We start from the raw sequence: 22,517 nt of genomic DNA on the forward strand, positions 1-22,517 counted from the left end.
GTGTGAGAGAATAAACGTCTATGTACAGTACTTTATGGGATGTTAACTGAGAACCTCCTTTTAGTATTTTTTTTCTTTGTAGTGCTGGTTAACTTAATGGCTTGAATATTTGTGCAAGTCTCTGTGTGCAAGTTTACATGTGTGTGTGTGTGTCTTAGTCGCTGGGATCCAGGCCCAGAGCGGTCATACTAGCCGAGGACAGGTGTGTGTCGTCCTCGTCTCCACTCTCGTTTGTTTCTTCTTCACTCTGATCACCCATCATGACTTGCTGCACGGCAAGGATCGCGCCATCTGCTGAAAGAGTCTGGAAGCCATCTATGCTCATCCCCACCGTAACCATGGTACCTGAAGACAGAGGTAATAATGCATTTTTACCAAATCAGAATCTCTTTTTGTTTGTTTTAGTGTTGTATGCAAACAACTTCCCCACTCCTTCAAATTACATGTTCTCTTGATTTATTAAATGAAAACATCCTCTACAGAAAACTTAAATATGGCATTTTTCTGCAAAAGTTTAGAGCACAGTTTATACTAATTAGCTGTCACACATATTGAAAAAAATAAATAACTTTTGCACAGGGCATATTTATTCTTACTTTGTTTTCCAGTATATATTAAATTCAGCAAATAAACAGCAATTGTGCATTAAAATGTCCACCTACAGGGAGTAAACTTTAATATGGCATAGTCTACAATTTTTTGTGCACTTCTTTTCATTCATTAACTGAGTCTAACATACTGCGAAAAGATAAAAACATAAAAAAAAAAATAATGTGTCAACTTTTTCACAAGCCATGTTTTATGATTTATTTATTTAGTATTAAATTCAGCAAATAACCACAAGTGCTTATTAAAATGTGAAGAAATATGTTCTCCGTAGAGGATGTATTAACTTACTTTCTCTAAGAAAATCAACAAAACATGACCTGGGGCACTTGACCAGGGCACTTGACCAGGGGACAGTGGCGCCCAACTTTTGCATATGACCATAAACAGTCTTTGTCCATTTGTAATGAAACAGCATGTCATACATTGTTAGAAACCACACAACGAAGTCCATTAGAAACTACAACTCAATCTATTGTGAGTTAGTTTATCTACATGATTTTGTAATCCATGTTAACCACTCATTACCCCTTAAAACCCCAGGCTCATTACATACTAAGGCTTATTTTTCAGTATATACAATGCAACTTCAATGCAAACTGGCTGAGCTATTTTTAGGTTATAGAACTGTGTAATAAAACCTTGAGCCTCTGGCCATTTAAAGGGGTAAACGCCAAACTGTTGTTGCTATTGTTCCTGTGAAACATACATGAAGGGAGGAACTGTAGTGGTTCTGTGTTCGTTTGTTTTGTATAACAGTTTTGCAAACTGATTTCATTTAGTAACTACCATCTGCCATGGTGAGCTGTTGCTGTGATAAGGAGGAGGCAATGGTGTCAGGCCAGAAGCGTTGAAGGGGGCGGTTCTGTGGAGTCTTCTTCTTGGTTTTTGGTGTCTCAGCAGAGCTGGCATCCAGCATGGGCTGCAGGATCCGCCTCCGTGCATTAATGAACCTATAGCACATTGTATATGAATTATAGTTATTGCATAAGAATTTTCCTACTAAAGTTGTGTGATATAGTGTTCTGATCTGGACAACATTTTTGTGCAACATCAGAAAGAAAAAAGAAAAGCAATAACGTGTGTCCACCTGGACAGTAACATACCAGTTGTTAACCTGGAGTAAAGTCAGATTGGTTTGAGAAGCAATCTGTTTCTTCTCCTCTTCTGTAGGATACGGGTGCTGAGAAGAAAATTAAGAGCTCTGAACTGAAAGTTTGAAAACAGAATACTGGTGAGATCTTAACAGTGCCTGAGACAAGTTTCTTTTCCTCCAGGAGGCATCCTCACCCCGATGTGCTGGAAGAGCCAGGAGCGCATGACGTTGGTGGCATGTTTGGGGAGAACACCGCGCTTGTTTTTAGATGAGCTTTCGTCAGCGCTGAAGAAACTCAAATCCTGATTCAGCTGCAGCTGTAGCTGCTTACAGAAAATAACCACGACTCATCAGTCTATACAGGTACTACATTTCAAAATTCACTGTTCAAACATTTGGAATCAAGGCTGACAATTATTTTAACAATCAGCATGGCTACAATCAATACTAGTAAGCTGTAAATAAAAATTAAGCAATTTAAGATGTGACCATAGTGATGAACGGAGCTGTAGTAGATTCTAAAACTATCAAAAAAGCTGTGTAGCACTAAGATTGAAATTAAAGTAAAATTAAGATGCAGAATTTACCATATTTTAAAAGTGGACAACAGATCTCAAGGTAGATAATTTTACATATGTTAATAAAATATGTAAATAAATAGTTACAGTAAACAATTTAATCACTTAATATCATCTTGTTCACAATTTTAGTGATTTTTTTTATATTAAATCCAAATAGCATAAGTAATATATATATATATATATATATATATATATATATATATATATATATATAAAGTAACTAAAATTGTTAATATAGCAAGTGATTCCTCACGTTTCACCAGCAGTGAATATATGACTGCAATCGCTGTTGTTGGAACAAAACATCATATCTCCAGTTTTATCGACTTTCAGTTTTTGACATAATTTGAAAATGCACGTGGGCCTTTATATTGTGTGTAAATTTCATGAAGAATGAACAAAAAAATGGCCAAAAATGACTCGTAAAAAAAGTCCGGTTCCACTGACCTACATTGAAAGTAATGCATGTTTTTTTCTTTCTCCTGTAAAGTTACCATTTTGGAGATATGAGGTTTTGTTCCAACAGCAGCGATATGCATACACTCCACTGTGCAAAAGTCTTACACCTAATAAAGCTGGTTAAAATCAGTTATCTTGGCAACATTTTGTAAAAAACACTCCATAGCTTTGGGAAAAGTGTAAACAAACATTAATACAGTAATATTTTAAAGAATGTCTTTCTTTCAAAAAAATAATTTGGTTCTTGACTTCTCCTCAATGCCGCCAGCCATCGCATGGACTGGTTAAATTCCATTTACAGTACACCTGATTTAGTTTAATGTTTAATTTAATTAAATTTAATTAGTCTAGTGTCCTGAAATGAATTTATGCTGTCCTAAACACATTTTTGCAAATAGAAATAAGCAAGCAGAACTTCAAATCGTTACAACGCTACTGACAAATTAATACTGTGCTTTCCTCAGGTATTCGGGCAATTGTTAGTGCTGAACCATGGACATTATTTGAACGTAATGTAATATTAGTGTTTTTATGAGCAAATACATACTTAATCCCCAGATTAACTGCTTTGTAAATATATTTTTGCGTGTGTGTGACTTTTTTTGCATGTATACAGGGCAGCAAAGTCCATACCTGGGAGTTCTGAAAGCGTAAGGTGCTTGGTGAGAGTCCCTGTGTCACCACATGACCTTCTGGTGTGAGTACAGTCACTGGCTGATAAACTGTACTGCCTGGAGGACCTCAAAAAAAGAAGAAAAAAAAAGAAAAATATTAATATATACACAAAATATATATAAACAATAAAAAATAATTAAATACAGGAGAAAAATGAATTACAGATCAAGGCTTTATTAAGAATGATTTTTAATAAAAAGAAGTAAATATATAAGTATTTATTGTATATTTATTGTTTAATAAAAATGTTTATTTCTATATCTTTAAAAAACACTCAGTCAGCATTTAGTGAATTTTACTGGTGCTTTTCTTAAGGCTTTTAAGTACATGTAGAGCAGATGCAGAAAACATTGTAAAATGATCTTGGTCTCCAGAGACGTACCTGCTAGCACCTGTTGTGTATTTGCTGTTGTCATAGTAACGCTGCCGTGTTGCAGAGCTGAGGCAGGGACCACAATGCCCTGGGGACTCATTGTGCTGGAGAAGCTGGGTGTCTGTACAACATTAAAAAAAACAAACAAAAATGATAAATGAAAAATAAACAACAGTATGTATTGAACAGTCAAGCTCAAAAGCCTTGTTGTTTGAGAAGCCTTAATGAAATCCTACTGGCAATCCAAATTAAAATAAAATCTGTTTGAAATTTCTCTATTATTTACATTTTTTAATTTATTTATATATATATATATATATATATATATATATATATAGACACACACACACACACACACGTGTGTATATATATATATATATATATATATATATATATCACACACACACACACACACACACACACACACATCTATATATATATATATAATATATATATTTGCAGACGATGTTGTTCTTTTGGCTGGATCACATGGATGCCTTCAGCGCTCACTGGAGCGGTTTGCAGCTGAGTGTGAGGCAGTTGGTATGCCGATCAGCACCTCCAAGTCTGAGACCATGGTCTTAGCCCGGAAAAGGATGGCACGCCCACTCCAGGTAAGGGGAAAGGACTTGCCCCAGGTGGAGGAGTTTAAGTCTCTCTGGGTCTTGTTTACGAATGACAGGAAGAGGGATCGTGAGATCGGCTGCAGGCTGCGACAGGTGGCAACAGTAATGCAGTCAGTAATGCAGTCACTGTACCAGACTGTAGTGGTGAAGAGGGAGCTGAGCCATAAGGCAAAGTTCTCTGTTTACCGGTCAGTCTATATCCCAACCCTCACCTAAGGTCTGTGGGTAATGACCGAAAGAATGAGATCACAAATACAAGCGGCCTAGGACCCGCTGGAAGGATTATATCTCCAAGTTGTCCTGGGAGCGGCTTGGGGTCCCCGGGAATGAGCTAGAGGAAGTTGTGGAGGACAGGGTCGTCTGGGATTCTCTGCTCTTCCAATTGCTACCGCAACCCTATCTGGACTAAGAGGTTAACGATAATGATGATGATGATGATGATATACACAAGCACAGGAGAGAAACTGATCAATGACATAGGAGATGCTGTCTGGCAGGTCATTTGAAGAAGCCAATGTGTATTACTGTTCCAGAGCTTCTTCAAAGTGCAGCTCAGTGACTGATTCTAAGCATTTAGAGTCACTCTTTCAGTCAGGTGATTAATAAAAGGCATATGAGCTGTTCCCAGGTGGAAACTAATGTGGATAATGTGAATACTAATGTGGACTGTATATATGCAGGTACAGGTGAGTAACGTAAGGCAGGAGGTGACTCACCTGTGTCTGTATGTTAGAATATGGACTGCCTGGCTCTACGCTCAGCAGAGTCTCGCTGTTCATCTTAGACTTGAGGCAGGAGATGTAGCGGCTACAGAAGTCCTTACACAGGTCGCTCACCTTCTCCAGCTCCAGCAGGTGAATCCGCAGCACCTGAATGGCCTTTACCATCTGAACATACAGGCACACGATTACTGGCATCTGCCAAACTAAACCATGATTTTTATTCAGCATTTGACTGTCGGCCGAATAGTGCACTTTACTTTCTGATTGATAATTACAATTCTTATACAATAATTTATAAATGTGTCCTGTGTCCATGTTTACACTACTTGTCTATTTGTCTATCAGTACACGTCTTCTTCTTCTTTCGGCTACTCCCTTTAGGGGTCGCGACAGCGGATCATCTGCCTCCATCTTGCCCTATCCATTGCCTCCTCTACTTTTACACCAACCATCTCCATGTCCACCTTCACTACATCCATAAACCTTCTCTGAGGTCTACCCCTTCTCCTTCTACCCGGCAGCTCCATCTCCAACATTCTTTGACCAATATATCCACTATTCCTCCTCAACACATGTCCAAACCATCTCAACCTGGCCTCTCTGACTTTATCTCCAAACTGCTCCACCTTCACTGTCCCTCTGATCTGCTCATTTCTAATCTTGTCCATCCTTGTCACTCCCAACGAAAATCTCAGCATCTTCATCTACGCCACCTCCAGCTAAGCCTCCTGTCTTTTAGACAGAGCCACAGTCTCCAAACCATACATCATAGCAGGACGCACTACTGTCTTGTAAACCTTCCCTTTCACTCTTGCTGCTATCCTTCTGTCACACATCAGCCCTGACACCCGTCTCCACCCACTCCATCCTGCCTGCACCCTCTTCTTCACCTCTTTTCTACACTGCCCATTGCTCTGGATGCCCAAGATATGTCAAGTCATCCACCTTTACAACCTCTACTCCTTGCATCTTCACCTTTCCACCTGCCTCCCTCTCATTCACACACATGTATTCCGTCTTATCTGTACTGACCTTCATTCCTCTCCTCTCCAGTGCAAACCTCCACCTCTCCAGATTCTCTTCCACCTGCTCTCTACTCTCACCACAGATTACATCTGCAAACATCATGGTCCATGGAGCCTCCTGCCTGACCTCATCTGTCAACCTTTCCATCACCATTGCAAACAAGAAGGGGCTCAAAGCTGATCCCCGATGTAACCCCACCTTCACCTTGAAACCATTTGTCACTCCAACTGCACACCTCACCACTGTCTCCCTATCCTCATACATGTCCTGCACCACCCTAACATACTTTTCAGCTACACCTGACTTCCTCATACATGAAAAATTGAATAGAGGAATGGAGAAATGGATGTCTGTGTCTGCACAAGTGAAACCGCCATACTGTGAGCTGCTTTGTATCCAAATGTAATTATTTTAATGCATATATAATTGCCCAAAAAAAGTCTGATTCAGATTCTGAAAACAGTTCATACACATCATCAGTGCTGACAGCACTCCGATCTTTCAGATATCTATCTATGTATATATACACTCACACACACACACACACACACACACACACACACACACACACATATATATATATATATATATATAGCATTTTCATGCAAATATTAGGTTATTTATAACAATAATAACGTAGTTACTGAACCATTTAAAGTGGTTAATGACTAATAAGATTTTATAACTGAACAATCACCTAGGCTTTGATGGCCAACAGTAGATTTATTTTCAAATTAAGGAGTCCTTAAAGTCAACGTGAAATCAAAATGGACTACTTTTACCTTGATAGTTCAAGTGTCTGGTCATATTAAGCACAATTCATCAAATCACATAATTTAAAAGACATAATTCTTCTTTTCTCATAATTTTCCACCAAAACGTGATGGCTTTTTACATCTAAAAGGTCTTCTAACTTTTGATTATGTCACTGTGCACTTATGGTCAGGAAAAATAATATGAAACAATAAAATACTATACATCTTCTTAACACTACCCAACAAATAATCGAGAGAAACAGGCAACTAGCTCAGAGACCCTCCCTCCTACCATGTTTCTCTTGACATAGTAGGAAAATGTGATATGATTTACGATGGTTAGTACTTCTTACCAGATTGTCCAGCTCAGGGTCTTCACTAAAAAAAGTCTTGCTGTCTTTCTCCTGGCTGCGAACAAAATTCTCTATATCAACATCAAAGCTTGCTGACGACACACATTCCGGACCCTGAGTAGACTGCTCACACTTCTCGAACAGCAGTGCCAGGAGAGGAAAGAGGGGATGCCTGTAATTGCATAGAGAACACAACAATATACCTCAGAGCTGAAATGTGATGAAGGAATGGAAAACATTCAATAAGAAACAAAGGGAATTACACAAGATTGCAATCTCTAAAAAGAGACTAAATTTGTAAAGTAACGGGTGGTTCTGAGCAAACAAACCATCACTGTCAATTTTTCTTCTTTTTTCATTAAACACCATTTGAAAAGGCCAGCTGCCCTTTATACTGTGTGCAGACAGCATAACAAATGTATTAAATTAAATGGTCCCGATTATGAATGATTTTGTTCCATTAATGTACATTTAGGTTCAGAAAAATTCTGAAGGTTTTTCCTTTGAAGTTTCAACATTGACAATATACAAGTGTGCCCCCATTACCTGTATATGGAGGCTTTGTCTGTGTCCATTGGAGTCTGAGGCTTAGTGAGAGCAGGGCTGCAGATTCTCGAGTCTGCAAAACTCTTTTCTGGATCACCATCAGTCTGCTCCATTCCCTGCATCTAAAATCAGCAGAATCAACACAGCCACAAACACTGTTTATACCACTGAATAGTCTGGAAGGAAAAAACATCTTTATTGTTAATTGGAATTTGTATCTTTTACTGACATTGCTGGCCTGCAAATGTCACTTTGATTAAACCATAAATTTAATGTAAAGGTTGTGTGTAAATGCCACCAGCCTACTTGTTGCACTCCCTCCTGGTACTTGTCTAATGACACAGGCTGGGCTGCCATCATGTTCACTTTATCCACAGCCAACACTGAACCATTATATGGGCAGGTAGCAGCAAATCACCTGTTTGCACACACATAACATGCAATGCACATTACAACACATAGTATTCATGACAGAACTCAGTGAAAGACAATGGGATTAAAAGCTTAAAAACATCTAAACAAATGACTAGAAGAGAATCTGATAGTTACTGATCTCTTGGGACTATGAGAAGCTGCATTAACACTATATCGCTTCAGTTTTAATTCTAAATATTCACATGTACTGTATAGGCAATAAAAATGATTTTTTCTATGGAATTTACTGTTCACATAACCACACTGTTTCTCAGATACACAGATGACACTTCTGGCATTGCCACACACACTTGAACTCCAAGTTTCACCCATTGTTGGAATATACTGAGTGCTTTTTGCCATGGCTCTAGCATAACTTTGGATATACCAGTTATATAACACAAAAAAGGCTACCATCATCCACTATAAACAATCTGCTTCCAGTTACACTCATTACATTGTAAGCACTCTGGATTTCACAGACATGTTATTACATTTATGATGTTATTACATACACAAAACAATGACCAAACATTAAGTAGTTTGAAAAACTACATTATTTGAAAACAACACAGACAACCGACCGTTAGCCACCAGGACCTTAGACAAAAACTATGCCCGAGAAATGGCTTGGTAACTTACTGCCACCAGGGTCAAATATTAATTCCACTGATTTTTTAAAACTAATGCATAATTCAATAACTAAGATGGAAGCCAAGATATTGGGAGTGGTCTAATGCAAAATGGTACATGCAGATGAATTTACCCAGCCAGATTTCTTTACAGTGGGGGTGATGTCTCCAATGCAAACATACAAAATGACCAGCAAACCTAATATACCAAATACATACTAAAACCATGCTTTTTATGCCCCAAAACCATCTCAAAAGTATCGTTAAACAATGTCTCAGACATCAGACGGCACCAGCACTGTGTAAAACTCTCATTCTGTAAATGTTAGCACTTCACATGAAAGCACTCTGAATGACTTTGTTTACAACTTAGACATTTAATCATACAGAAATTTTGAAAAATTGGCAGAACTCTCCTTTAACTTCTTAGAATTCACAAAATAGGTCAATACATCGGTTCTTTCACGACACACACAGTAGACACGTTTTATTTACTAATTAGGTCCAAGTCTCTGTCCTGTGGGTTTCAGGTGGAAGGGTGTTTGCTGTTATATCCTTCCCACAACACTGTTGTCATGTGTGCATCCAGAAATAAATATTCTAGACATCTCATGTACTCCTCCTATAAATGATTAAGGCCTGTTTCAAATCAGAGTGAGACTTGAGCCATATTCTCATATTTCTGAAATTTGGCTCCTGCAAAATAACCCTCAGATTTCCCCACTTTGATCAAAATATTCTCTCACATATGGATTAACTTGTTTATGTCTACCTAATCTCACCCTGATCTCAATATTTCCATAAGAAAAATGTAAGATAAATAGGTAATAATTATCATACAATCATAATTTTCTTATAGAGCTCTACTCTGCATCACAGACCACTTTCAGCAATCTGTCAGTGCAGAAGGAGAACTCGTGGTTCTCATTCACCACCAGAACCCCTGATGTTAATCTCTTCTTTACTGCTGAGGGTGTTTTTCAGAAATCAGTGATCATTAATACAGTACTGAGATCCGCTTTACTTCTCTGACACAGTCTTATTTTTTACCCTCTGGGTAGGCAGAGGTTCTTTGTTAGCTGTTTTTCTGTAACTTATTAAATCCTTGCTGTCATGAAGAAGTGGCAAGTTGTTGTTTGCTAAACTATGATTGCCCATTTTTTCCCACAAATGGCCTGCTGTTGTTACTACGCCAACATTGGTGTCCAGTGCAGGACAGGCTGTATTATACGCGTTTCCAACACTGTTGTGTTGTAAGCTACAGGCGGCTGTATTCGCTGGATTTTGTTCTTCTATCCTTTCCCATTACTGTCCATGTATGGCCACATACACGTGTTGTGTTCATATCACTGAGCTTCAAACCCATGTTTGTTTCATTTGTGCTATTTAGCTTAGCTGTATCTGCCAGAATTTCACATAAAACTGACCGTTATCAACAAAGCAATTTTAAAACCTTCTCCGGCGGTTAACGCTTCTCTGTTAAACACAAACACGGCTGCTAAACGGCTAGCAAGCACATGATGAGTGTAGACGGAGGGCTGCGGCTGAGGCCGGGCTAGCGGTGCTAGTTAGCTTTTTAAGCACAAATTAACTATGAGATAGCTATAAATTTGATAAGCATTTAAACGTGTATTCGTTATAAAACTCTAAAATTCTTGTGAGGTTTGTGAGGTTGTCGGCGTCTAACTGTAGGCAAAATAACTGGCAGGGCGATACGAGGTAGCTACTAAGCTGACGCTGGCTTAGTATTCGAATTTTCCCGTTCCACCTTAAATGGAGAAGAAACTCCATTCTGGCGCCTCGGCATTATAAAAGTAACTTCTGCGGCATTTAAGGAGGAACGGGGAAATTGCAACAAGAAGCCGACTTCAGCCTCGTCGGCAGGGCGATGTCATGGCAACGCGGAAAAGAGCAGCGATTAACTTATATGTTTATTCTCAAACTGTAAAATGAAGCGGGGTAGATTCGCTGTAGCTTCGCAGCGGCACGTAAACGTGCGGAGCTGTTGTGGCTTCGTAGCCCGTATTTTAGCCTAGCTTAGCTTAGCTGACCAACTGCAGGAGATTAGCGTGAATGTGGTAGCGCTCTCTGCTCCAGCACAGACCTAAATCATTGATTTGTGCTTATTTTAAAACGCTAACGTTACCGGCCCGACCTAGTTGTGTTTTTGGGGGTAGTTTGAAACCAGTCCACTCAAAAGTTAACACAGAAGAAAAGCCTACAGTCGCCTTCTCGTCTTTAGCCAAACTGGGAAATCGCAGCCGGGCCTTGCTTTTGGTTCTCGCCCTTGGAATAGAAACCTCCTCTCTCTCCCTCTCCAATAAAGACATAAATATATTTAGATTTTCATCTACAATATATTTAAGGCCCGATAGAGACTCATATCATCCCCCGCCATAAACACACACAAGCTTGCCAGAGTCTCTGGTTCACCCAGGCCGAGGGTTTTTATAGCGTTGCTGCTGTAGATTAGTTTGATTGATAGTGATCGGGGTGAAATAAGGATTTTGAGTGACAGCTTACCTGGTGCCAATCTCCATCACACTGACAAGCGGCTGCAGCAATCGGGATCCGCAGTGGCCGCCCTGCGTCATCACGTCAAGGGGACGCAAGGCGTTTGGAATATGAATATTTATATAGGGGCGGGGCAGCGGCGAGGGACCGTAAAGGAAATCAAAATATTTTTATATGCATATTCATAAAGAGGGCGGGGCTGTGAAATGACCCCTCCTCGGAGAGAGAGAGAGAGAACGTAAGTTATGCTCTCACTCACAAATGCTATTTTTTCCCTATCTGCTATCTAGACTATTGTTTGTTTTCTTTTGCCATCTTTATTTTTTGGTAAACTAACTTCATAAATTTATGTTTCCCTACACAAAATTAAGAATGCAGTACACTTACTCCACTCTACGCAAAATCAAGTTACTCTTCATTCTCATAATTAAATTTAATTGGCATCAGTTAATATATTCAACATTACGTGTTAAAACTGGTGCCTCTCCTGGAGGAAACTGTATGACAGTTCAATAATAATAGTATAAAGAGAAAAGGTTGAATAAAACCAGGCTTCTCTTATAAAAATATAAAATGTAGCACACTCCTCACTGACACAGGTATGCCACACTGCACTACAACATAGCTGTTTTCCTTTCACCATAGTTATAATTCACTGGCATAAATCAGAAATAAAAGTTTCCTTATACTACTATAAAACTGATAATGCAGTATATGAGACACACAGTCACCCATGCCATTTTCCTTGTACTATATTTTTTTTCCTTTCAATTCATACTGCAATATTTACACATTACATATATTTACAATATATTCACTGTAGGCTTTTAATTTGTGCCATCCAGAGAGGGTAAAAGTCGCAAAATGCATGTAACATTATTGCTTCCTTATATAAATATTCCTATATAAATAATAAGTCATTGGCTTTGGTAGAGCTAAACTAGAGCAGTTTGTGGTGAGAAGCTAAGTGAGGTACATTTAAAATTACAATAAACAACACTAGGACATCTCCCTTTTACATAATGTTCTGTAATACTGTTCATATAAACATTCTCTGCTACAGCAACAACAAAACTAAGACACCTCCAAATAAATTTGATGTTATATTATATACTTTTAATAGAATTACAAGCATTTCCTACACAGTGTAGTCAATCATCCAAGACACACAGGAGCACGGCAAACATGGCAGGGCTTTGAGGAATGAGGTCGACGGCCTCTGAGAGGGCAGATCAGTGCCTGGGTGAAGGTCTTCCTGAAGAGGGCTGGGGCAGACGGTGCTTGGCCATCTCCACATCCTTATCTACAAAGGTGTAAATGTTGTAACTGTGGTGCTGCAGGTTCTTGTAGGTAGTGTTATCAAATGGTTCAGGCTCAGGCTCTGGAGCAGGTTCTAGAGAAGACAGAGCAGGGAGAGATGTGGAACTGAAAAATGATATAAATATACTTTATTTAGATCACATACAACATGCTAATATTTCTATATATTATTATATGTTTATACTTATATATGTTTGGTAACATGGTCATTAATTGGAGCCTGCCAGGGATCTCAACCAACAAATGGCTTTGTTACTCACTTTCCAAGGTGTTTGTACATATGCTCAATGCATTAGTGGACCAGGTACCAGGGACAGGAATCTGTGGACACTGCTAATAATATAGCACCATTCACAATGCACTGGGTGTCATATAAACAGCTAGGTCCACTATACAAATTGCATTCTCCAAGATTATGAGAAATGTTAAGAACAACAACATAATAATAATAATAATGATAATGATAATAATGATAACAAATCTACATAATTAATCTGTAGTTAACAATAGCATGTAACAGGAATAATCCCAAGAAGTTGGTCTATGTCATGAGTAAAAACACTAACACTACAGCTCATCTTCTTAACACGTCCTTTAACAACTCTTTACATCCTAACTTGAAAGGAGCATTTGTTTGAATATTCACACTTCTGGCTGCATTGTTTTACAGTAGTCACTTCCTATTATAGGTAATGTGACCCCACCCCCTGTGGTCACAGAGATCAAATTCAAAGAACCGTGAACAGCCTAAGGCTGTTTGTCTGCCAGCCTCAATCACTTTGGCTCTACTCAGTCAGCTGTATCAATCAGACTGTGATATTTAAAAAATAGAAAGATTTGAACAAAAAACAACTTTCTCACTGTTAAAAAGCAAGACTAGCTCCAATAACAGGTATAGTACAGTTTCACGGGCTGAGAAATTACGTATCCTTATAAGTGTGCAGAGAAGCATTTATGCGGTGTTGTTAATAGAACAGAATGAAAAGACAACAGAAGGTGAAGGGATCCAGGCGTATGGTCAGTAAGGAGGGGTCATTGGCTGCATCTCAAAATAACTCCTAACATACAGGAGGGTAATGCAGAAAAAATGGAATAATTGCTCTTCACTCAAGCGAAGAAAGAGACAACCTCCACGAACACCAACAATTTATCTAACACTCTGACATTAAATGATGACTAACATTAGCTATTCCCTGGTACAAGTTCAATTTAGCTTTAACATTAACACAAGGAAACAAAAACTGAGCATATCAAATAAACAACACAACAATATAAATAATATTGTTAACATAATAAGACATGGCAAACAACCATTTTCAGGATGGAAAAAGGAAAGAAAAATTAAAGAGGCCCAAAAAGAGAATGTAAGAAAGCAGTCCTTTCACACTGATCAGGTAGATTAGATTTCAATGTACTATAAAGCACCCCTACAGTCAACAATAGAAACTCAGAATATGGGGATGGTCCTCACAATGGAAATGAACTGTCAGACTCAACTTGCCATGTACTCTTGAGGTGTTAACTGTGATCCAGTGAATGAGCTGACTGTGTTAGTAGGAATGCATTCAGAGGATTCATTCAACCCAAGAATGAAACCCATTCACACAAAACAAACACCAAACCAGATCCGGATGTGCAGGTCTTGAGGGGAAAGCATTATAAGATCACATATTAGCTTGAACCGCTACACTGTGAATGAAAATATAATCTAATTTTAGGCAAGTTTCTATAACACATTTTAAACACTGCACAGTGTTTCTCTAAGTTGTCATTTTTGACAACAAATTCAGTGTTCAAAGCCTAAATGCCGTATTAAATAGTAAACACAGAGACACATTTAAAAAGCACGACAGAAAACTGTATAGAAAACCTCTATATACTGTGCAAGTAAATGCAACAAAAATTTACCATTAAATCACTGAACGGTTTTATGAATATAATCTGCAAGACCTTTAGTGCAACAGTTGGCTGAAATCAGAAAGAGTAAAAGAACAGACAAGAAAGAAGAACAGCCTAACATGTCTGCATTTCAGGAGTCTGTACGTAGAGCTTTTATGAGGCTTAAACTTTGGACCTGAACTCGAACTCCATCCGAATCTAACCCGACGACAACAACACGAGTCTGAACCCAACGTAACAACGCCTGACAAAGTTCTGAAACTGACCCAAACCAGCCCACAATCACCCAAAATTCCAAAAAAACAAACAAACAAAAAAAAACTGACAGGATAGCACCACAAATCAGCTGTGGAAAAATATGTTTAAACTCTGCTTTAGCAAATGTACTCATAAAGCAATGCTTTCAAACAGCTACATTCATGGGTGGGTGACTTCAGCATGCTACATTAAAATGTTTTAAATTGGCCTGTAATAATTATTAGCTAACTGCCTGATCACATTTATCTCCACAGCTGTTAGCTTTCACAATCATATGTTTACATCACAACAGACAGAATTTGAATTCTGTGCTTTTTATCTGCAGGGTTGGGTCAAATAAATATAAATAGAAGAAAGTAGTAAACATTTTTACTGATGGGGTCCTACGTAAACATCAAAGTTCTTACTTCTGACTGGTTCTCTATAACACCTCTACAGGGCAAAGGTGAGTGATGTTTGTTCATTTGAGCTGGAGCCGTTTCTATCTACATTTGGGAGCTATTAAGCAGCTAAGCAGCTAATCAGCCAGTTCCGTCACTTCAGTCATGTACATTAATAATTAACATACAGTGGGAGAAAAAGAGCATCACAATTACAATGCTAATTAACTGTCAGCTAAAATTCAAAGATTTTGAAAGGCCTAGTTTTAAGGTAGTGCAAGCAGAGAAGAAGAGTAAAGTAACTACAGCAGGGTAAACAAGGGATGAAATTCATTAAAGTAAACATAAACATGAAACCTGTAACATCTGACACCATATTTAAAAAGCCAAATCGACCACAACATGAGCAAGCGGTTCTCAATCAATTTGGACAAATTTAAAGCTCTAATCTGGAGTCCTAAAATGCAGACATGCACAATAGCTTGAAAAAGTGAGGCAACTCATAATTCAAAATGATGCAGATCAATGCAAATGCACTGAGGATGGCAGAGAGTTACATATTTAAAGAATAGTGAGTAAAAAAAAAAAAGGAAAAAAAAGAAAGACTTTTTTTTTAAAATGGCATTTAAGTAGGAAAACCTACACCTGGAAAATAAATATGATTTTAGTATTCTGTAAATCACAAAACAAGTTTGAAGGCTCCACAAAGGATAGAAAAAGATTTAAGGTGGTGTGGTCAGTACCCTCAGGTGCTGCCGCTACTTCAGTCTCCATTGGAGGTTCTGCTGCGTCGACAACTACAGGAGCAGGATCGACCAACTCTTCTGGGGGGGAAGGAGCTTCCACTTCAGATTTGGGCTCTGATGCCATTTCTTTAGCATAGTCAGGGGCAACTTCTGATGTGACTTTGGCCTCTACATCAGGGCTTCCTTCAGCAACAGCTCCAGCTATGGTTTCAGCTACTTCTGGAATCACTTCAGCTGCAACCTTTGGCACAGATTCCTCTTTTGCCTCAGAAGTCTTCACCTCCACATTTGATTTTTCTTCAGATACAATTTCTTCTGTGGCTGCTGTTTTAACTTCTGGTGCAGTATCAACCAGCTCCTCTGGGGCTGCAGCCAGGGGAGATTCAGGAGGTGCTTTAGGAACTGCTTTAGCAACAGGTGTGGATAAAGCTGGGGCTGGGTCAACAATTCTCTCAGCACAGGCATCTTCTGTGAAGGCTTCTGATGCAGCACTTGAAACAGGCACTTCTGCCGAGATAGTATCAGTCACAGCTATAGTGGTTTTTGGCACTCCTTCAACAGAGGTCTCAGTCACAGTCTTTTCTTCTGAGACAGCCTCAGAAGTCACACCTTCAGGAACAGCATAAGGAATCTTCACCTCTGAAGCAGACTCTTTTAAAACACTCTCCTGTCCAGCTTCTTCCACAGGCTGGACCACTGTTTCAGGCTTCTCAGTCTTGTCTGGTGCTTCATCATCAGAATCCGAGTCAGAATCAGAATCTGAGTCACTGGAGGACGAGGTAGAGGTAGCTTCTTCATCCTTTGGAGTTGTTTTTAATTTGGCTTCTTCTACTGGGGCTGGAGAATCTGTGGTAGGAGTCTCAGATGCCTCCACCTTGGCACCTGGAGCATCACTTATAGTCACAGGTATAGCTTCAGGTTGATTTGTGATAGATTCACCATGGCTAGTGCTGGAAGCCTGTGCTGTGGTTGAAGCCTCAGCTGAAACTTCAGATGTGCGGGGAGCTGATTCTGTGATAGTGCCCCCTGCAGCCTCTACAGTTCCAGCTGCCCTCAGGTCAGATTCACCTAATGCACTGACAAATCCTGGGGCAGTAAGTCTAGTAGGGAAGGCAACAGCGGTCTTGTAGGCTAGTAGAGCAGCCCTGTCTTCAGGGTCCTCCAAGACTGAGAAAATGGGACAAACAGTGTGAGATTGTTTTTATGATGAACCCTGGAACCAGTAGGCCTGCTGATACCAATGTGAAAAGGAAAAATAAGACACTCACCTTACTTTCATCATCTGACTCACAACAAAATATCTTCCAGAGAAGCATGAATGGAGTAATGGTATTTGGAGTGTCACAGTTGAAAATGCTCACTAGCTTTGTGAAAATGTCCAGAACGGTCAACAGTATTATTTATGGATGCTCAATGATTTTGGACTTGAAGTGTTATTGACACATAATAGCTTTAAAAATATATCTGCACTGGATACATGTTTAGATTTGACAGACATTTCAAATTGATGTTTTATCATGTGAAGTTATGTACTAACAGAATGTTTAGGCAATTCTAGGCTACTGTGCTATGATGTGTGAATTTTCTTAATTTCACTGCATTTGTAGCCATAGAGAAATGACCGATTTAATCTCAGGTTTCACAGGCATTGGCAGGTACGTAAATGGAAAATATCAGCATCAACCCGCAAGTCCCATAACAGTGCATCCCAAGTATTAATAATACAGTAAAATATTGTAACTCGTTCTCATCAGTGACCTGAAAGTGCTTTGATTTAAGGGGAATTCCCAAGATTTTTCAAGATGAGTCTTTCCAAAGGGCTTCTTGAGTCAGAACTGTTTATAGTGGCACACCTCACACAACAATGCCTCAAATATTGTTTTTCTGATAGATCTGAGGTTTTGGCCAAAAACGTATGTATTACTTGTGCAGAGAGGTATAGGCAAGGATTTCTTTGCTAATTCTCTTATGTGCGATTTCAGAGGTACATCTTCAAATTTGATAAGGTTTGTTTTCTCTTGTACAGTGAGTGACAAAACATAACTTTTCAAATGTACTTTAACTTATTAACCCACATCCACATCAAGCCAAATCACTACAAGACAAGTTCCTGTGCTGCTGTTAGGTGCTAACTAAGAAAATGCTTTAAGGAATAAGGGAGCATGCTCTTACTCTTACTTGCAGCTTTTGCTTTCTTTGCTGGTTTCTTCGGCTCTTTCGCTTCAGTGCAGAATGCTGCAGTGAGTGGGGTCCTCAGAGAGCCCCAGCTGTCCTGCCGGAGACACTGAATAAAAAACAGAGAGGAATAGTCAGAGTTTTTGGGGATTCCTGAAGACATCAACCAGGGCTGTTATCAAATTCTTCACATATAGCTTTTGTAAAGTATGCACATAATGCCAGCTGAAAAGTGACTTTGATCCATCATGTAAAAATGTAAAAAGAAGTGAAAAATCACATATTAAATACTTTGATAGCACTACTACAGCAATTTAGTCTGATTTTTTTATCAGGTTACAGGAAGGTAATGTTTAAAGTAATACAAGTACTTCACTTTACCGACAGATATGATAAATAAGCACCACAACTTTTTAAATTAAAAATAAAAGGACCTTTCAAAAAACAAAAAAACAACAACAACAAAAAAACCAACTTGAGTAAAAGCATAAAAGCAGAGGGTCAAAAAGTACTAAGTTATAGAACTACAGTGGAATTTCTCAGTGTATTCAACATCTATCAGCATAGAAAACTATGTCCTTTAGGCTGTGTTCTTCTCTTTTTAAGAGCTCCATAACAGAGTTTCGCTTAGCTGTAATCAGCAGGGGGAACAGATTTGGATGAGGCATTTTAACTGATTATCATTTATTATTATATTTTATTATTTCTAATTTACTATTACGTTCTCCTTAATTAACCACTGGGCTGCAAAGTCTAATAACTGTAATGCAGCATTATTAAAGCAGGTATGTAACGCATATCAATAACATTTACAGTGGAGCTTCTCTCAGAGTTGGACAGGTTCCCTGTCTACAATTTGGGCTGCTTAGTTCCAGATTAATAACTGTAATAATTACTAATAATTACAATAATAATATTAGTTATAACTAGATATTTCATCCAAATATTGTGTCTATTATGGGGCAAATCTTTGCTGTTTCCGGGAGAAGGATGTGACTTGGACAGAGCTTTTTACCTGTCTGTAAATGTTGCCCATAATTGAACTGATCTCCTTAGTTCTGAAGTAATTGCTGCTAATGTATCATACATTAATATGACGATATTTCATTCACATGCATATTGTCCATTATGGGGTTTTACTGTATTTGGTAGGAGAAACAGGTCTGGATATTTCTGCTGGGTAAAAGTGTGTCCCTAAAAAGTCCACTCTAGATAATTAGATACAAAGACCATTCTTCAGCCCCTGTCACACGAACAACAACAAATCCAGTCATAATGCAACGCTCATAATGAACCTAGTCATTCTTAATCGGAAAGCAATTCATTCATTTCTTTATGATTTCGACTTTCGGATACAACACCGGCACCGCTGTAACCATGGCAACGTCTGAGCAGCTTCATGCCTCCGTCGGTCGCAAACCGCTATGAGGTGCGGAATTACGTTTTTCAACACAAACGTGTGAACGAAACATAAAGTGTGCAAAACAACATTAAGAGGTAAAAAGCTAACATGGGTCCTGCCACCTCGTGGGCATTAGGCGGTGGAAACAATGATCATTATCTGTCAAATAACTAACATCACAAAAATATCGCTGAAGCTGTAGCTTTAAAAGTATATCACCAGTTTCATGTTCGAATTGCAGCAGCTACATTCTGGAGCATGAGCTATAATAAATACCTCTGCACCATTTAAGGTGGAACGGGAAAATTCGAACATGAAACTGTCTAATATATGGAGCCCCGGAGGGGACAGAGCTAAAAAAAAATTTATATGAGTGAACGTTTTGCAGTTCTCTCTTATTCATGGTCATGATTTCTTAAGTCGTTCCTTCATTTTCTTTTAATCATGCGCACGTTTTATTTACTTCGTGATAACGATTTTTTATTCGTTCTCTCGTTTTCTTTTAATCGTGGTCATGTTTAATTTTTAACTGATTGCCCGTTGTTTGTATTTTGGTAACAGCTCCCTGAGACTGCCTGACGGGTTTTGACGTGTTAGATTGATGAGATGAAGGGAGACGCTCATCAGGTCTGAGGTTTGGGGGGGTTTGAGGAAACTGCAGCTCCTCTTCACAGCAAATGGCGCACAGTGTTTCTGCTCCCGGGCAAAGGGAGGGGTTAGGGACCATCATACAATTACACGAAGAAATGATCAGTGTTTCAACTTCCTCACATTAATATATCTGCATCTAATCCATAGATCTGTTACACCCTCTCGCCAATTAACCTCATCCCACATGAACGTTTCTGCCTGTGTTTGAGTTGAAACGTCGACACGGATCATTTCTTCCTGTAATTGTGCTCTAACACAGCAGCTTGTCGCTGGAGCAGAAGTGCTGCGTCTGTATCTGTTAAATACGATCATTAGAAAGGGCAGTTTAGTGAATACTGTGGTTGTAGTTTAGTGAAGATTGTGGTTGTAGTTTAGTCAAGATTGGGGTTGTAGTTTAGTCAAGATTGGGGTTGTAGTTTAGTCAAGATTGTGGTTGTAGTTTAGTCAAGATTGGGGTTGTAGTTTGTTGTCTTTCCTTCATTTCATCACCAAACTGCAGCTTCTCTGATGAATCTGGGGGCCGTTTGCTGTGAAGAGGAGCTGCGGTTTCCTCATAGCACCCCAAGGCAGAATCAGACCTGATGAGCATCTCCATCAGTCTAACACGTCAAAACCCGTCAGACAGTGTCAGGGAGCCGTTAGTTACTCCTGCACAGGACAAATAACATGACCTGCATCTACTGCATTGGTTTTGCGCACCAAGAAATAAAACATAAACAACGTGCTTTCTGTTAAAAATGAAACATGAACTATTAAAGGAAAAGGAGAGAACGAATTAGAAAACTGTGAGCACGAATAAAGAAAAACGTACCCACGAAGTAAAGAAAAAGAAAAACCGACGCGTCCGGCCGCTCCGAGCCCAGTCCAAGTCCATTCCGAGTCCAGTCCGAGCCCAGTCCGAGCTCAGTCCGAGCCCAGTCCGAGCTCAGTCCAGGTCCAGTCCGAGCTCAGTCTGAGTCCAGTCCGTGCTCAGTCCGAGTCCAGTCCGAGCTCAGTCCGTGCTCAGTCCGAGTCCAGTCTGAGTCCAGTCTGAGTCCAGTCCGAGCTCAGTCCGAGCCCAGTCCGTGCTCAGTCCGAGTCCAGTCCGAGCTCAGTCTGAGTCCAGTCCGTGCTCAGTCCGAATCCAGTCTGAGTCCAGTCCGAGTCCAGTCCTCAGTGTTTATGAGCTTCACAAGGACAGTCAGAGTCGCTCGGGCCTGCTGAGCAACACGCCGCGAACAGTTAGTCCAAACAGCGCTGCACTCATTAGATATTTTTCTCTTAAAACAAAGCTCGTAGCGTTATTTACTCCAGAGTTTGTCGTCGTTATTACTGTTGTTTTTACCTTGAGCGACCCGAGTCGTCCGAGTCTGAGCAGAGAGGTCGCCATTTCGGTACAGCCTCTAGTGTCGCACTGACACTGACGGAAAAATGAACTGCATGTAGGAGGTTCCGGGCATCAACAGCACGGAGACAGAGAGCCGAACAGAAACATTACTCCCTTAACTACAGCTACAGTTTATAACACCACCTTAAAGCGATCTTATGGGTGTGTGTGAGAGAGAGAAACAGTATGTAAGTCTTATTTTTTTGTAACCTGACTATATACAAAATAAAAAACGTAGCTCTGTTAAGAGACACCGATTACAGTATACGCGGTTAAAAGAGCGCAGCTGAGACTCTGCAGGTGGAGCTGTTACAGCCTAAGGGGGATCCAGAAGGTAACAGAGACATGAGGCCCCCTGACATGTCAGTTCCTCTCCACTCCACCATCCACAAACGTGAGTGAGCGTGAGAGAGCAGCAGGACGACAGCACCAACACTCCCAGTTTACCATAATACTCTATGATCATGAACCCCCAGATCTGCACCTTTATCTAACAGGGAAAACTAATTACTAAAGACTCCACTAAACAAGTACGTTTTTAGCCTAGACTTAAAGACTGAGGCTCTGAGTCCCATAAACTGACTAAAAGATTATTCCAAAGTTGGGGGACTAAATAAAAAGAGGCGCCACCCCCTGATGTAACTTTATTAATCCTAGGTACTAATATTAACCAGCACCTTGTGATCTAAGTAGCCATGAGGGTCCATAATAAGAGATACATTCACAAAGGTACTGAGTGGTGAGGCAGTTTAGTTTAGAATTTTGAACTCAATACAGAATTTAAGTGGCAACCAATACAGTACTGATAAATCTGGGCTACGGTCAAACCTTCTGGTTCTTGTGAGGAATCTGGCTGCAGCATTATGGACTAACTGAAGCGTTTTAAGGCTTTTGCAAGAACATCCAGACAGCAGGGCATTACAGTAATCCATTCTTGAGGTA

At 39.5% G+C, this 22,517-nt stretch overlaps 2 protein-coding genes across 9 annotated transcripts; both read right to left on the bottom strand.

Moving 5' to 3' along the window:
- Positions 1–75: 75 nt before the first annotated feature.
- pknox1.1 (pbx/knotted 1 homeobox 1.1) lies at positions 76–11,472 on the bottom strand. Of its 7 annotated transcripts, none has more exons than XM_017691493.2 (11): positions 11,388–11,472; positions 8,125–8,236; positions 7,819–7,940; positions 7,273–7,444; positions 5,133–5,303; positions 3,800–3,911; positions 3,376–3,473; positions 1,897–2,025; positions 1,713–1,789; positions 1,396–1,559; positions 76–345 (listed from the first exon to the last, which is right to left on the bottom strand). In XM_017691493.2, the coding sequence occupies exons 2-11, from the start codon at positions 8,176–8,178 to the stop codon at positions 155–157; spliced, it is 1,290 nt and encodes a 429-aa protein (XP_017546982.1). In that variant the 5' UTR covers positions 8,179–8,236; positions 11,388–11,472; the 3' UTR covers positions 76–154. The 7 variants fall into 7 exon arrangements, with proteins under 7 accessions (XP_017546982.1, XP_017546981.1, XP_017546980.1 ...); XM_017691492.2 differs by having other exon boundaries at positions 1,897–2,028; XM_017691491.2 differs by having other exon boundaries at positions 3,376–3,482.
- A 996-nt stretch (positions 11,473–12,468) lies between these two features.
- Positions 12,469–21,722, bottom strand: ndufv3 (NADH:ubiquinone oxidoreductase subunit V3). 2 transcript variants are annotated; one of them, XM_017691496.2, is made up of 4 exons: positions 21,534–21,722; positions 18,154–18,265; positions 15,979–17,148; positions 12,469–12,771 (listed from the first exon to the last, which is right to left on the bottom strand). In XM_017691496.2, exons 1-4 carry the CDS (start codon positions 21,576–21,578, stop codon positions 12,611–12,613), a joined length of 1,488 nt encoding a protein of 495 aa, XP_017546985.2. In that variant the 5' UTR covers positions 21,579–21,722; the 3' UTR covers positions 12,469–12,610. The 2 variants fall into 2 exon arrangements, with proteins under 2 accessions (XP_017546985.2, XP_017546986.2); XM_017691497.2 differs by having other exon boundaries at positions 18,160–18,265; positions 21,534–21,719.
- Between the last annotated feature and the right edge of the window lie 795 nt (positions 21,723–22,517).

This window comes from Pygocentrus nattereri, chromosome 6 (genome assembly GCF_015220715.1).
Source record: "Pygocentrus nattereri isolate fPygNat1 chromosome 6, fPygNat1.pri, whole genome shotgun sequence".
In the NCBI taxonomy this organism is placed as follows: domain Eukaryota; kingdom Metazoa; phylum Chordata; class Actinopteri; order Characiformes; family Serrasalmidae; genus Pygocentrus; species Pygocentrus nattereri.

Coding starts and splice junctions, on each gene's coding strand:
- pknox1.1 (XM_017691489.2), bottom strand. CDS start 8,178: ATGATGGCAGCCCAGCCTGTGTCATTAGACAAGTACCAGGAGGGAGTG. Junction 3,912..5,132: donor ATTCTAACATACAGACACAG/GTGAGTCACCTC, acceptor AATGTTGTACAG/ACACCCAGCTTCTCCAGCAC. Junction 3,483..3,799: donor TACACAACAGGTGCTAGCAG/GTACGTCTCTGG, acceptor TCTTTTTTTGAG/GTCCTCCAGGCAGTACAGTT.
- ndufv3 (XM_017691496.2), bottom strand. CDS start 21,578: ATGGCGACCTCTCTGCTCAGACTCGGACGACTCGGGTCGCTCAAG. Junction 18,266..21,533: donor GACGACTCGGGTCGCTCAAG/GTAAAAACAACA, acceptor TTTTTTATTCAG/TGTCTCCGGCAGGACAGCTG. Junction 12,772..15,978: donor AGTAGCGGCAGCACCTGAGG/GTACTGACCACA, acceptor TGTCTTCTCTAG/AACCTGCTCCAGAGCCTGAG.